The sequence below is a fragment of the Acinonyx jubatus genome, chromosome A2, assembly GCF_027475565.1.
Source record: "Acinonyx jubatus isolate Ajub_Pintada_27869175 chromosome A2, VMU_Ajub_asm_v1.0, whole genome shotgun sequence".
Classification (NCBI taxonomy): domain Eukaryota; kingdom Metazoa; phylum Chordata; class Mammalia; order Carnivora; family Felidae; genus Acinonyx; species Acinonyx jubatus.
Genome location: NC_069383.1, coordinates 86,474,749 through 86,490,786, shown reverse-complemented (window position 1 = coordinate 86,490,786; position 16,038 = coordinate 86,474,749). Strand labels below are relative to the sequence as shown.

At 42.3% G+C, this 16,038-nt stretch overlaps 1 protein-coding gene across 5 annotated transcripts in view; it reads left to right on the top strand.

Moving 5' to 3' along the window:
* Window positions 1-278: 278 nt before the first annotated feature.
* The window catches only part of NAPEPLD (N-acyl phosphatidylethanolamine phospholipase D), a 45,630-nt gene continuing 29,870 nt past the window's right edge, over window positions 279-16,038 (top strand). The window contains exons 1-2 of one of the 5 annotated variants that reach the window (XM_053218588.1): window positions 657-1,055; window positions 12,324-12,434. Coding sequence is in view for 2 of the 5 variants with exons in the window: in XM_027071732.2 (XP_026927533.2) it covers window positions 434-639 (206 nt within the window). In the remaining 3 variants the exon portion in view is untranslated. The other 4 variants (XM_027071732.2, XM_027071731.2, XM_015069742.3 and 1 more) reach the window with 4 other exon arrangements.

The window sequence follows — 16,038 nt, the reverse complement described above, 5'->3', positions numbered from 1 at the left end:
TGGCACCATCGGTTGTAAGTATGCTGCTATCAAGTGCTTGTCTACTACAATTGCAACGGCTGTGAGATGCCACCTAAATCCCATTTAGTCTCAGCAATTAGGGCCGGTGTCTAGGAACGTGTTCATGCATCTGAAAGTTGGCTATTGATTTAGGTCAGGGTAACCAATCCTGTATAAAAAAAGGCTTCTGCAGAGTGTTCGAGAGGTGCGGGCCGGCCGAGGGGGCGCTAAGCGCGGGCCCCGCGGCGCCTCTTTTACCAAGATGGCCTCGGCACTGGGGTCCACGGGCGCGGCCATCTTGTAAAGGCCAGAGCGGCGGCCCGTAGGGGGCTACCGCTGGCAGAGCTGCCAGATTCAAAGGTCACAACGAGTGAGTGAGCAGCCCACGTGGAGAGAACTTCGCCTCGGCCTGTGGGTACAGCTCGCCCCCGGGATGGCGAGGCGACGAGCGCTGAGGCGCTGCCTGCAGCTGTTGGCGCCCTCGGCGGAGCCGGCGCGCCAGGGCCGGGGTCGGCGGAACCCGGGCGCCGGCCGCCGCGGCCCCTCCCGCCGCGCGGGGGTGCTGTGCACGGGGGCGCTGTGGCCCGCAGCCCGGGAGCCGCGGCGGCGGCGCGCGCGCCCAGCCGCCCCCCGCGCCAGGTGAGCCCGCCCCGCTGCCGCCTAGAGCTGTAGCTCCCGGAGCTCCGCGCTCCCGCTCGCTCTCCCGCCCGCGTATCTTTTTCGCGGCTCGCTTCCCCCTCGGCCTCTGGGTGGGGCAGCCAGCACACCCCGGCCTGGGGCCGTTTGGACTGCTCGGCGAAGTGGAGCGCGCAGTGGGTGGGATTACCGGGGCCGAGCCCTGCCTCGTCCTGGAGATGCTGTACTTGTGAGCGGCAGGCGTTCGTTTGAATTTCTGCACCTCTAGAGTTGCGGAGCCCGCGTCTCTGAAGCTGCCTGGGTGAAGAGCCACATTATTATTTTTTTTTCTCTTGGGAAAGTAGCCGTCTCTGGGACTTGTTTTAGATCCCATCTTCTCTTCAAATCACCAGGTCACATCTTCGCTGATCGAAATACATGTGGGTGTATTTTCTGTGGCTGTATGTAAATGAATGGGTCGACAGCATTCTTAGAGCAACTTATTTCTGCCTCATATAGGGTATTTATCTTTGAAAACTTCATTCCAACAGGTTTCTTTGCTTTTGTCTTGAAAATGAACCACGAATGGAATAGCAGAAGAAAGGAGCAAGGTGGGGTGGGGTGGTGGAAGCTGGTGCTTTCTGAGTTTTGTGTTCTGTGGTTGTTTCTTAAGTTGGGTATTATTGCGGGCGGTCCCCCCCTGCCCCCCTTCCCCCCCCCCCGCCCCCGGGATAGAACTCGCTGGGGCGCTGATAGTTGAGATAAATATGCTTCCTCGGGCTACGATCTGATAGCAACACGGCAACCGAACCTGGAGAATATTAAGAGAATGAGAAAAGTTAACCTTTAAAAAGTCATTTAGTTCTTGTCCTTGCCTTTACTGTTAGAATATGACTCACCTCCTTTACTTGGGCTGAGCATGAAGTGTTTGCTATTTGATAATTCTGAGTAATTTCTTGAGAGTCACTCCTGAGATACAACTCTCTGAAAATTAAACAGTTTCAATCTCTTTAAAAGTGGATATCTAGCATTTCTATTTCTACTTTAGTGTTTTTGATTTAGCCTCGGACATCAATACCATTTAGGAAGAAATTATGTAATCTTTAAAAGGAAAAGATTACCCATATCCCACAATAGTTTGATGTTGTTGCAAGAAAACATCAGGTCTGTGAGAGAAATTAGGGCAAGTGTATTTAAGAGAGATTGACTTCACTTAAGACTGTTTTAGGTTAACTGAAAATATAGTCCCAATTTTCAGAAATTTTTTGTTAGATTCTGCAGGCTTTCCTGCTGCAAGAATTTCGGTAAGTCTCCAAAAGAGGAAAAATGCTTAATGTATTTCTCATACCTTGTTTTCACTCACAATTCCAAGTTAAGTTGTACCGATTTCATATTGCAAAACTTAATTTTTAAAGTAGTCCAAGGATAATTGTATGAAGGACCTTTTAATGTAAGCATTCCAACGTAGGGTTTTGGTTATGTTTTAGTTGATAGAGTCATCCTCTGTTTGAAAACGGTATTATTTATGTTCCTTTGGTGTTTGTGAGTTTGGGAAACTGAGGGGGAACATTTTGTCTCTGTTGGGAAGGTGTTTCATTCTGCTTTTTCTTTGTAGTGGTGGATGGCTGTGGATGTGGTGGGTTTTTCCATGCCATTCTACTCTTTATGTAAATAAGATATGGCTATAGCTGGGAGGCTGTGTTGATCTGGCATTTTAGATTGAAAAGCACACAAGTAAAAAGTGGTAGCATTGAAGAAGTATTTGGGAGCCATATTCGCACATAAGTAGTGGTTAATGAGCGAGCATCTTTATGCTGAAGGCCTGTGAGAGCATGTATAAAATTGGCATTAAAGAAAAATCCCTCGTGATTTCTAGCATAAGGCCCAAGTAATAAACCATTCTAACTGCTATAATACTGAAGAATTCTACCTATCTCTGCCTGCCTATCTCTTTATAGTTAGTGCTTTGCTGGACTTGTCTTTTGAATTTACAACTATTTATTGTGTATTTAAATATTTTATTAACAGACTTTTGTGATAGATTATGTATGAACTCCTATGACCCCAGGGTTGGTTTGGTTATGTCAGAAATAGTCTTTTGCCAACTCAGGTGGTGAAATAATGTATTATAAGTATTATAACTATGACTTACAAAGCCCTTTCATGTATTTATGTATTTTTAGTTTAACTTAATAGACCTACAGTGTGTGAAATTATTAACGTCGTTCTACAGATGATGCAAACAGGAAACTGAGAGCTGGGAAGTTTTAGTGGTTTCCCAAGGTCCCTTAGCACAGCAGCTCTGGCCTTCTGTAGTAGTATCCACTGCTGCCTCTTGTCAGAAAGGTGTGCTAATGAAGCCAAGGTAGAGTGGTGTTGCTCAGCAAGCTCTGGTCAGCGTCACAGCCACAGATTGTACCCCTAAACCTATTGTTTGTGAATGGTCAGTATCACTGGTTAAAGAGGCCCAGGACTGGCTTATAGATGGATCAGCATAAATTCACAAGTGTGATTGAGAAATAACTCCGTATGTACCTGTTACCTAAGACAATCCATTTTTTCCCTTGAAGGCAGATTTTCATGTTTATCTTATTTGGGGGTCTTCCCAGATTAAGGAATAGTAACACGTTGACTGAAAGGAAGTGCCCGTACACCTCTATGCTCTTCGGAAATCTTATTTCTGAAAGTAAAGTTGTCAGAATAAAGAAACACCAAGCTTCCTGATTGTTCCTGACACTCCTTACCCTGGTCAGATGCTTGTTTGCTTTGCTTACAAGACTCTGATGCTAGGACATCTGGACAACACGCAGTAATTGGTTTGGAAAGTTTTCTGTAGTTCTTCAAACTACAAAGATGTTTGTTCTCTTAAGTTACTGTGTTCATTCCTTTGGCTTGTCTGGAGAGTTTGTGAAAAGAAGTACTGTGCGTTTATTCAGAATATGGTGCTATTATATGGTTGAAGTAACTAAGGACAGTTGAAAAGTTTCTAGACTCCCTTTTTAAAAAACTTAAGGCCCATTTATCTGTTTATGAGCTAAACTAAGTAAAATATCCTGCATGAGGTGAAATGTGTCCTTTATCTTTTTATTCTGATCATTGCTCTTCTGATCCAAGTGTTGTTAAATATAATTACGATGAGAGCATGGCTCATAAGTAGTCCAGGTTCTATCACCAGGCAGAGCTGGAGCCTCTGAATGTCATGTAACTCTCCAGCCTGACTCGCTTCACCTGTAAAGTAAAGGGGTTCACACAGTGATGAACTTGAGTCATGGAATGTTCAAGTTAGAAAGGACTGAAGTGTGTACCTCGTGTTTAATTTGCAGATTTCCTGTTTCTACTCTTGCAAGAGTTTTTAGCCAATCATGATAACCACAAAGCCAAAACTTCAAAATTAGGTTTCACCATTTCACAGAGATGAGGTACTTTAACATTCTTGGATGGAAGTTGATTCCTCTGTCATTCTTTGCCCACATAGTGTCTCAGTTTTATGTGTAGATGAACTGTTCGTTATATACACATGTTGTATATGTGCTGTTCTCAGCTTGTTTTTTTAACTGGCAAATATGAATGCTGGTAGACATGTTTGAATAAATCACAATGAAGAGTTTGACAACCTTTTGATGTTGTCAGCAATATTCTCTTGGTTAAGCATGAATATGTAGACCTTTGTAATTCCTTTTTGCTTAGCTGCTTAAATATATTAATATCATATTTTATAATGTCATCTCCAATTTACTATAAACTGCTCACATTTTAGTTTTATTTATTTTTGATAGAGACAGAGCACAAGTGGGGAGGGGCAGAGAGAAAAGGGGACACAGAATCTGAAGCAGGCTCCAGGCTCCGAGCTGTCAGCACAGAGCCCGACGCCAGGCTCGAACTCACAAACTGTGAGATCATGACCTGAGCTGAAGTTGGACGCTTAACCTTAACCGACTGAGCCACCCAGGCGCCCCAACTGCTCACCTTTTAGCAAGTCTTATTGAAGACCTAACTATGCATTTATATGGTACCCCGAGGCCGCAGAGTGACTATTCCTCCAGGTTTTCCTGGGACTGAGGAAGTTCAGGATGTAGGACTCTCCATGCTGAAACTGAGAAAGCCCTGGGCACACTAGATACATTGATCCCCATGCCTGAAGGTGTCTTCATGGAACTTGATTAACAATTCTTCTTGGTTGGAAGGGTAAGATGCTAGGTGGTTATATGCTGGATGGACTCAAAGACATCTTTTCAAGGCAAGGAAAAGCTCTTCAAGGCCTCGTGTAGTTTCTGTTTATATGGCTGAAGTATAGAACTATATAAAAAGAATTCATTATTTGTTGTTGGTTCTTCACAGTGTAACTTTATATATTTAAAAAATATTTTTTAATGTTTGTTCATTTTGAGGGGGGGAGGGGCAGAGAGAGAGGGAGACACAGAATCCCAAGCAGGCTCCAGGCTCTGAGCTGTCAGCACAGAGCCCGACGTGGGGCTCTAACCCAAAAGCTGTGAGATCATGACCTGAGCCAAAGTCAGACGGTTAACTGACTGAGCCACCCAGGCACCCACACAGTGTAACTTTAAATGAGAACAGTTCAGTAATTAAATGGGTCACATCATTTGAAATCCTCTACCTGTAAAATTATTAGGGCAGTTATATTTATAAGGGAACTTATCAGGGAACTACTAAGTGCTTTTGACTTTGAAAGGGACAAAAAAGGACAATGTTGAAAGCAAAAAAAGGCTAGCCTGTCTGTGAGCCTTTAACTGTTAGCTATAGGTTGCTAACTTTGAAACTGGTATCTGTTCTAGATAAATGTATTGGATTTTCCTTGCAGATCCAGCATGATGAGTGGAAAGAGCATGGACTTTGGAATCTGATTCAACTTGGGTTGGATCTCCAGGTCTAGCTGTTAACCAGCTTTTTCACTTTATGCAGACTGTTAAACTCTGTAAACCTTTTGTGACATCACCTTTAACATAAGGATAATATCTGCCCCCTGGGAATGTTGTGAGGATCGAACGCGATAACGAATACATTTAAAGTGGCACATAGTAAGTGCACATAGTAAGTACGGCAAAAAACAGTAGCGGTCATGTCTGCTGCTCGGGGTACCCACGTTTGGATTAGGAAGGTTGTATTATGAAGGATTGTGTTTTCATAGCTTCCCTGAACTTTGCAGCTATGGTTATTTTCTCAGTTGGGATTCGTTTGGGGAGGCCTAGAGTTGGAAAGTCCAGACTTGTTATGGGGGGCCCCTGAAGTCGTTTTAGACCTCTGTGCCATTCCCAGGAATCGCCCTCATATTCATGGCTCACAGTGGCTCCAGCCAGCAAGATGCAGGAAGAATCAAAAAGAATGTCTCCCTTTCCCTTAAGGAGACTCCCAGAGCATCACGTGAGACTTCTTTTTGCTTGGATCACAAAATGTCGTTAATATGGCTGATCCCTAGTTGGAAAGGTGGGAAAGGTAGTCATTTAGGTGCCGCAGAGCTAGTAACCATAAGTGAAACTGAGGCTCTGTTACTGAAGAGAAAGGGGGGGAGGGGACTAGATTTTATGGTAGGCATCTTCTAGTCTTTACCGCTAGGTCACAACTTTACCAGCATAGAACTCAAGACCTCAGGAATTCCCTGGGATTTTTCAGTTTTTCTTTCTGTAATTAGTAGTGGGAATGCCCTCTGTTGGCTTTTTGTCTCACTGTCCTTTGGTTACTTTTGCTTCTCCTATAATTTTGATTCCCAACAAGTCTTTTCAAAAACAATTAACTCTGTCCTAGTGAAGAGTAATTAGGCAATTATACTCCCGTTCTTCATTTATTCATTCAGTAAATATTATTGGGCACTCCTTATGTATAGGCTACTTTGGGTTACAATAGGCAGCGTGAATCACCACTGACTGTGTTTCCTTTTCTTTTGGTTTGGCTTCCTGGGAGCACAGAATCAAATTTGTGACCCAGCTGGACTGAATACAAGTCTGTGACCTATCAACCTTTGTCCTTAGCATTGTGGTCTTCCCAGTCCTCGTGCTGTGTGGTCATCTTGGGGATTATGCGCCGCCCCCCCCAACTTGTAGTGTGGGACAGGGAGGAAGAGTAGGCTTTATTGTTGGCAGTTGCTAGGCTAGCATAAATTCAGGGGTATCAGAAAGTCCCTTTGGTCCTTCTTAGATGCCTGTTCTACCTCTGTGCCAATGACTAATTCAAAGTAGCGGTTCTTAACCCTGCCTATATTGGAATCACCCACAGAGTTTTTAAAAACTATCTGGGGAACTCCCACCTGACATTTTGATTCAGTAGCTTCAAGTATAGTTAAATTTTTTTTAAATGTTTATTTGTATTTAAGAGAGAGACCGAGCACAAGTAGGGGAGGGGCAGAGAGAGAGGGAGGCAGAATCCGAAGCAGGCTCCAGGCTCCAAGCTGTCAGCGCAGAGCCCAACGTGGGGCTCAAATTCATGAGCTGTGAGATCATGACCAGAGCCAAAGTCGGATGCCCAGCTGACTGAGCCACCTGGGTGCCCCAACTCAGGTATAGTTTAACAGCCCTCATAGGTAATTCTGATGTGTAGCCAGCCTTGAGAATCCCAGGGTGAAGTCTTTGTACTCAGGTGGCTTGGAAATACTTAAGTAACAACGTGGGACTCCTCTCTATCAGTTATACTGGAGATCACATCCTTTCTTAATAACCTGTTTTGACCACCAGAAGGGGACGTGGCAGAGCACTGAGATTAGTCATCACTTGGGTAAGAGATACAAGACGCTGAATTGCTTTGGGGGACATTTAGCCAAAGTTGGCCATGCTTGCTTATTTTACGGGCTCCTATGGTGGGAAGTCCTTTGAGCCAAAGAATTCTCGTAAATGGGCTCAAGCTCTGGGGAAGGTGCTGATTGTAGATGTGGCCACTGTTAGTATTATGAGTTTGCACATTTTTCTCCCTGGGGGCAGGAAAGAGAGATAAGGAGGGTGAGGGTGGAGAGGATTATTATTTTCAGAGCTAGGACACTATTCAAGGTTTATGAAAAGTCTTCTGGTAAATCCAGAGAGTTGCTGAGGCCATAAGGGGCTATGGGATTGCATAGGAATCCTTTGGAGAACCATGGTTTCATTTTTGTTCTGAGTTGTATGAATTCCAGGAAGACTGGGACTTATTTTTACTCAAATATAAGAACAAAAACACATTCCAGAGTTTCATTTCAGTTTATTCATGCCATTAGTCTCTGCTGTCATATCTTATAAGTGCAGAAATTTAAAAATCAAATATGTATTCCACTAAAGTGCTTAGAATATAATAAGATAGTGGCTTACTGTTATTGAGGGCTTATTGTATGCCAGACACTAGGCTACATTTTATGTACATTTTGTCCAGTATCACAGTGAATGGGCACCAGACAAGGAAACTGTAAGACTCAGAGATGACAAACTAGGAAGTATTTATTTTAAAATGTTTTAAATTTTTTATGTTCCTTTTCCTAGTAATGTGGTTTTTCCTGGTAACTGATGCACGTATATTTAATTTAAAACATTTTTTTTAATGTTTATTTTTGAGAGAGAGAGAGAGAGACAGAGCATGAGCGGAGGAGGGGCAGAGAGAGAGGGAGACACAGAATCCAAAGCAGGTTCCAGGCTCTGAGCTGTCAGCACAGAGCCCGACACGGGGCTCGAACCCACGAGCTGTGAGATCATGACTGAGCCGAAGTTGGATGCTTAACCGACTGAGCCACCCAGGCACCCCAAGTATATTTTAATTATGTCCATTTTTTTTGTGCTTTTATAATTTACTACCTACTTCCTAGTATTCTGAAAATATACTGGGTTGAACTTACAGAATTTCAAAGTTCCTTTGAACTTGATTCTGTTAGTTGACCTCTCGGGGATGTCATATGATGCCACTTTGAACCTGATGTTATACTGTCAGGAGATGGGCTGGACAGGGTCTGACCTCAGTAGTGCCCTGGGCCTTGCCTCCTTGTAAAAACCCCCACTAGTGGTTTGGTTTTTGTCATTAACCTTTTTATCTGTGTCTTTGGCATCCCTGATCCTGGGGTCACAGAACTTCCTGTGTGAACCACGTGGCATATAGGGAAAAGTATTCCTTACCAGTTGAATTTGGGCCAGTTCTTATGGAAATGCCTTATACTAAAAACTATAGTTTTTGGTGTTCATAGCTGACACTTCTGTAAACCTGTTTCTCCAAAATCTATATGGTTGCTTATGATGTTTTTTCCCCCCTAAAGGATTCTGAATGCTTGGAGGTCAGAGGCTTGTATTGTCCACCATACCTGGAAAGCTAGAATTTAGACATAGTAGACATTCACACCATGTTTGGTAAATGACTCTGAGAATGATTTAAGTATGTAGGCCCTTACAAATTATATCTGAAATCTTATTATAAGGTTGGAAATCTAATGGCTGTTTGATTATCAGATTTGTTGTGAAATCTCTCCTGAAAGACTTTAAGCTCTAAATAATCTCCTGGTCTGCTTGATAAACCCATGAAACTACACTTTCTCCAAGGAGCTAACCTTGCTGTTCTCAGATGATAAATGCTGTGCTTATTCCTTGTTGACCAGGAGCCACCTTGTTGAGCCACCTTAGCTCAAGGTGGCTGCCTCTGAGCTAACTTTAGAGGGGAACCTCCTACCAGGGAGGAGAACTTGGGAGGGGCACGTGGCTTGGGAGTAGCCACGCTAGAGGGGACAGCTCTTTTGTGGCTTTGAGCAGGCTCTCTGGTGCAGCCCCCGGCTGTTAGAATCAGGGAGGTGGAAGGGGCCTTACAGGTGTGGCCCAGGCCTCTCATTTTACAGATGGAGAAAGTGAATCTCAATGATAGTGACTTTTTAAGTGTTAAAGAATTCAGGGGTGCCTGGGTGGCTCGGCCAGTTAAACGTCTGACTGTTGATCTTGGCTCAGGTCATGATCTGGTTCGTGAGTTCGAGCCCTGAGTCGGGGCTCCTCTCTGGTGTCATGGAGCCTGCTTGGGATTTTCTCTCTCCTTCTCTCTGCTCCTCCTCTCTGCTCCTCCTCTGCTCTCTCTCACTTGCTCTCTCAGAATAAATAAACTTAAAAAAAAAAAATGTTACACAATTCAGTGCAGTCTCGACTTACTGTGGTTTGACTTTTGGTTTTTCAACTTCATGTGATGCAAAAGCCATACATATTCAGTAGAAACCACACTGAATTTTGAACTGTTCCAAGGTAATGTTCATGGTACGATCCTGGCAGTACCCAGGCTCCCAGTCAGGCCTATGATCACAAGGGTGGACAGTCGACACACTTAGAGCCATTCTGTCCCCACACGACCATTCTGTTTTCACTTTAAGTAGTCAATAAATACATGAGCTGTTCAGCCCTTTATTCCAAAACCGGCTTTGTGTTACATGATGTAGCCCAGCTGTAGACTAAGTGTTCTGAGCACATGCAAGGTAGGCCTGTGATGTTGGGTAGGTTAGGTGTGTTGGATGCATTTTTGATCTGAGTTAGTTCCAGCTTCAGGATGGGTTTATCGGGATTCACCCTGTTCTAAGTCAAGAAAGCTCAGTACAGTAAAAGCTGGAACCAGAACTGAAGTCAGAAGTAAAAGAGAGTGCTTTCCCCCTCAGTCCCCTTCCTTTCTATCCAGGAGCTATGAAGACCAGTTTCTCCATTCCTGTTCTTTATGGGTTATACTTTAAAAAACAAAAAGCTTTCTTTTTGCATGATTGATGGAGAGAGAGACAGGAGAGAGAGAGGCCACATTTGAAAGAATATTTTTGTTCAAATCTTGGCTTAAGGAACAGTAAATGAGCACTTAAGGTCATATAACAGGTTTAGGATATACTTCTTAGTTTCTTAACCATCAAGTTAGTCTTTTCCTTCCCACCAGCCCCAACCTTTTCAATTAAGTAATTATATCATACAGGTGTTACTGACTATAACAGATGACTGCACTTATTTGCGTTATTTTTAAGAAATTGAGGTGATAACCGTGTCGTTTCATTAAATATACCTCTTTATGCATGCTTTCTCAATTTGCCATAACATGCCGTTTTAGTATGATTATCCTAAGGGTTCCAGTTGTATTACTGTAGGTGGTATTTTAATTTTTTTTAATGTTTATTTTTGAAGGAGAGACAGAGTGTGAGCAGGGGAGGGGCGGAGAGAGAGAAGACAGAATCTGAAGCAGGCTCCAGGCTCTGAGCTGTCCGCACAGAGCCCGACATGGGGCTCTAACTCAACAGCTGTGAGATCATGACCTGAGACGAAGTCAGACTCCCAACTGACTGAGCCACCCAGGCGCCCCTGTAAGTGGTATTTTAAAATGGGCTTATAGTCTTGGGGTGCCTGGGTGGCTCAGTCTGTTAAGCATCCGACTTCGGCTCAGGTCATGCTCTCATGGCTCGAGCCCCGCATCAGACTCTCTGCTGTCAGCGTGGAGCCTGCTTGGGATCCTCTGTCCCCCTTTATCTCTGCCCCCCCCCCTTCTCTCTTGCTCTCTCACAAAAATAAACGTTAAAAAAAATAAAATGGGCTTTGGTCTTAAGCTGCCTTGTTTATTGTTTCTAATTCTCACCTTGTTTATTGTTTCTAATTCTAATCAAAGCTTTGCTTTCTAATACATTTTTTTTAAGTTTATTTTGAGAGAGAGCATGTGAGCGAGCATCTTTTTCTCTTTTTAAAATATTTATTTATTAGAGGGGTGCCTGGGTGCCTCTGTTGGTTAAGCGTCCCACTCTTTATTTGGCTCAGGTCATGATCTCACAGTTCATGGGATTGAGCCCTGTGTTGGGCTTCGTGCTGACAGCGTGGAGCCTACTTGGGGTTCTCTCTCTCCCTCACTCTCTCTCAAAATGAATAAACATTAAAAAACCGTTTGCTTTCTTATTTACATATTGGAAAAAATTTCTTGTAGAGGAGGCACCTATAGTGTGCATATTTTAGTGACTTAAAATCTTTTAATAGCTTGTGAAATGACTTGTAGTTCAGTATTTTGAATTGTCTCAAATAGCAAAGATTTTCAGAGCCTTTGGTGTTCTGTGATCAAGAACATTTGTTGTCCTTGACTGGTTTTGAAGGGAGAACATGTTCTCTACTTTGTACCCCGGAGAGTCAGGTGTGTTCCACACTCATTCGTCTCAAAATTGTTTGTTCTGAGTCTCGGTGCTTTTGTTAAGGTAGAATTTCTTTGTGAATTACTTGTGTCAAATGACAAAAATAACACAATTTCATAACAAATTCAATGTCTTTAAGGGAAGAAAAAAATCCATGGATCTGGGGAGTACAGTGCTTCAGGAGTCGTGGAGCACTCTTTCTGACACATTTTTTGCAGTAGTCCATTTTATAGGGCACAGAAGAGGTGATGTGGAAACAGTGCGTGATTGGGAAGGAGGTCGGGATTTTCTTACAAGGCTAGCAGGTCCTGTTTTTAGGGTAAGGTAAGCTAGCTAAGCTGAGTTGGAGGATTGTGGCTGATGTGTGTTAGGATTCCCTGATGGGTTTCCTGTAAGTGCAGGCTGACTTGAGTTTAGATTTGTGGGCCAGCTCACCTGGGCAGCCTCCATTCTGTGGATCCTGATGTATGAATTAACTTTATCATTTGTTGAAGTATTGAAGTAATTTTTCTGTCTATAATCAGATGAACACTTTATAAGACAGATTTGAAGTTTTTTTTTTTAAACACAATACTTTGATTATTATAAAGGGTAAGGAAACTTAGACTTTTTATAAAAATACTTTTTTTTTTTTTTTAAGGTAGTTTCCACGCCCAGCATAGAGCCCGTCTGGGGGCTTGAACGCGCAACCCTGAGATCAAGACCTGAGCTGAGATCAAGGGTTGGATGCCTAACTGACTTAACCATCCAGGTGCCCCCCAAATACTTTGTTAAAAAAAAGTTTTTAAGGAAAGAAAAATTTTAGGACTCTTTTTAAATCTATCTAGAATTCTGAAGTGTTACTTTTCATTCTGAAAAACAACTCAATTGGATCAAAAGTTTCTAGTTATCACATGATTTACTTTTCTACTGAACGTAACAATTTGTATTTGGATAGTGGTTGGAGATACTGCTCCATGACGTCATTGCTTCTCATTACTGTCCTTCAAGGGGATATTTAGGAGTTTTCTTTAATAGGTGCTGAAGCCCACGTTTAGAGAGGTTAGGTTACTTTACCTGTGCTAATATTTCTGTAGTTAGTGGTAAAAGTGGAGTCCTTTTACACTCCCAACTAATGTTCTTTTCACTTGTGTGAAGGTAAATTATTTGGTGTGATATATAGATTTATCCTATATATACATCTATCTAAATGGACACATGTATGCACATATATATTCTGTTATTAAAAGTCATCATAACTTGTTTTAGTGTGCTCCCAGGTATTGTATATTAAGTTATTTGCTTTGCTTTCTTAGCTTTTTAGTGAAACTGGTTGTTAAGTCAACAAAGTGAGTAAAAGTCATAGAAAACAAACAATGTGGTAATTTCTTTGTTAATGTATGTGGTGCACATACCTCCCACAGAACATTCTCCCTTTCATGAGCCAGTATACTTCTCACTCTTGGACATATCTACCCTCCCACCAGACTCCGATAGGCATGTGGGGGTTAATACCAGTCTCAAGGGAAGCCTGTATTGCATGTGAAGGATGGAAACAGTTTAATTTAATCTATGGAAGCCCTTTGCAGACATTTCAGTGAATTGAAATAGTTTCATTAGCTATGTTATCTAGCATTGCACTAAAAGGACCCTTTTCTTCACTATAGATAGGACCACAGATATAAAATTGTGAATTTCCTGTTATTTTTAGATATCTGAAAATACAGTTCTGAATGTTTTCCAGATTTAATATCAGCATCTTTGTTGGTATGTAATGGATAGTCACTCAATTAGTATTTATTAAATGTCATCTTTAGGAATAAAGATTTGCAATGTCATGATTTAGGAGTATGTTGAAATCCCAAACGTACATTGTACTAATGTAATTTTTTTCTTCAGTTTTTAAAATGATAATGCATTCACTTCTACGCAGCTGGCAAATCTTAAATGTCAAAGAAAGAAGGTAAAACATTTGCTTTTGAAATAGAGAGTTCTTGTTTTTTGAAAGCGTTTTACCCATGTGTGCAGTTATTGAAATAAAATATTTGTACTTGGCACACTTGTCTTCACCAAATGTCACAGTTCAGATCTCTCTTTGGTTAGAGACATTGGGGTAAGTTCCTCTCCTGTTAAGTAGGCACTTAATCTTCAGAGAAATGTGGAGAATGTAGTTGATAATTACTAGATAGAATTTATGTTGTCCTTTTTGTAACACATTCTTTACTATGAAGCATGGAGGCCTCTTTTTTTTTTTTAATATTTATTTTTGAGAGAGAGTAAGAACAGAGTACGAGTGGGGCAGGGACAGAAAGAGGTTGACCCCAGAATCTGAAGTAGGCTCCAGGCTCTGAGCTGTCCACACAGAGCCTGACATGGGGCTTGAACTCATGCACCGCAAGATCGTGACCTTGAGCCGAAGTTGGATGCTCAACCGACTAGCCACCCAGGCTCCCCACAAATTGTTCTTTAAAGAAGAGCATTTATATTTAAAAAAATTTTTTTTAACGTTTATTTATTTATGGGACAGAGAGAGACAGAGCATGAATGGGGGAGGGGCAGAGAGAGAGGGAGACACAGAATCGGAAACAGGCTCCAGGCTCTGAGCCATCAGCCCAGAGCCCGACACGGGGCTCGAGCTCACGGACCGCGAGATCGTGACCTGAGCTGAAGTCGGACGCTCAACCGACTGAGCCACCCAGGCGCCCCGAAGAGCATTTATATTTTATATTAGTTGTCATAGGGCTTTGTTTAAATTTGCTTCTGGATTCTAGCTTTTTAGTCCAAATTTAGCTATTGGTCACAAAGTTAGCTGTTCACAGAGGAAAGGAGGGTGCACAAATTAATTGTGGTTCTGATTATATTTAATTACCAAGGTTAATGTTTTTGCTCCTCTTCCAGAATTTATATTTCCATATAAAAACTGGTGTGTTTCATCAATGTCAAGACAGACATTTTATGCACATTTGAACACCACTGATAGCAGGTTATATCATATGATGTGTGACATTATAATTGATATTGTTACTTTCTTAGTGGCACATAAAATAACAGTGTACCTTACCATTCATTCATGGTGCCTAAAATTGGATGAAAATTAGCATAATGTAAATAATGCTGATGATGTAAACTTCACCCAGTTTTGAACTCATGAGTTCACACATCTCCTTTCACTTATGGTTGGCCAGAGATCAAGGCTGAATTTTTACTTACATTGTTAAATTTGGAGAGAGATCTATAACCAGAAATAATGAGGAGATTTGCTATGTTTAATTAAGGAAACTCCAGTCTGGATATGTTAAGGGGTTTGTCTGAGTTTGCAAAGCTGAGGGCTAGTGACTGGCAGGGCCATTCGTAGAACCTGCTCATCTTCAGTCCTAGTTTTCCCATCATTTTATCTTTGGTGTTTAGAGATGACTGTTGTGAGATTGTCACCGTCCACTACATAGTGACCAGAAGACAGATTTGATGAGGTGCCTTCTCACGTGACCCAGCTCTCAGGCAGGCTCCATACATCTCCACTGGCCGAGGCTCACTTTGTCACTGGAGCACCTGTTGATAGACCTTGTCACTTTGCATGTTCACTGAATGGACTGCCAGTACTTTTCCTCCAGATGAACCAAGTCCAGATTGTGATGGTTCAGGTTTCCATGTCCTGGTTTTTTCTTATCGTTTCACACTCACAGTGCATAGTGTGAAATGGGACAACATAGCACCAACATTTTGTGTTGCTTGAACACTTTCACGGTAGTACATAATCCTGGGGATATATCTCAGTACTCAATATTTTAAAAATCATGCTCAAAGGCCCTGTGATAGCAATAGGTGGCCCGAGGTAGGAACATGATGCATTTGAGAAAGATTAAGGCTTGTGTTTGAAGTAGGGGAGAGTGTGGGCAGGGCTAGAAACACCTTCATAGACCATCTTCCCGACCTTTGCCCTCATTCTGAGAACCAAGGCAATCTTCTGGGGGTTTTTCTGTTTTGTTCGTTTTATCAGATTTGCTATTAAAAATATCATTTCTGAAGACTGGATTTTGTGTGTGTTGGGGTGAAGGGCGTGTTGAGAGAGGATGGCTTTTTGCTAGAAAACTATTAACAGAATTGATTGGGGTGAGAGCCTGAGTGGATGGGAGGAAAGAAAATGGGGACGCATGAAAAGACAACTTTGAGAAAATTTGTTGTTCAGGTTTAAGCAGATCAGTGAACCCATTTTTCACTTTCATTTTACTCCCGGGTCCCTGAAAACCTCTCTGTTCTCTTACCTTCGCTTCTATCACCCCCAAAGCAACCTGGGTCCCAGGGTCATCATTTCCATTTGGTGTCCGTGAGCACTTCTGCTTGGATTCTTTCCTGTTGTTTCAAACCCTTTCGCAAGC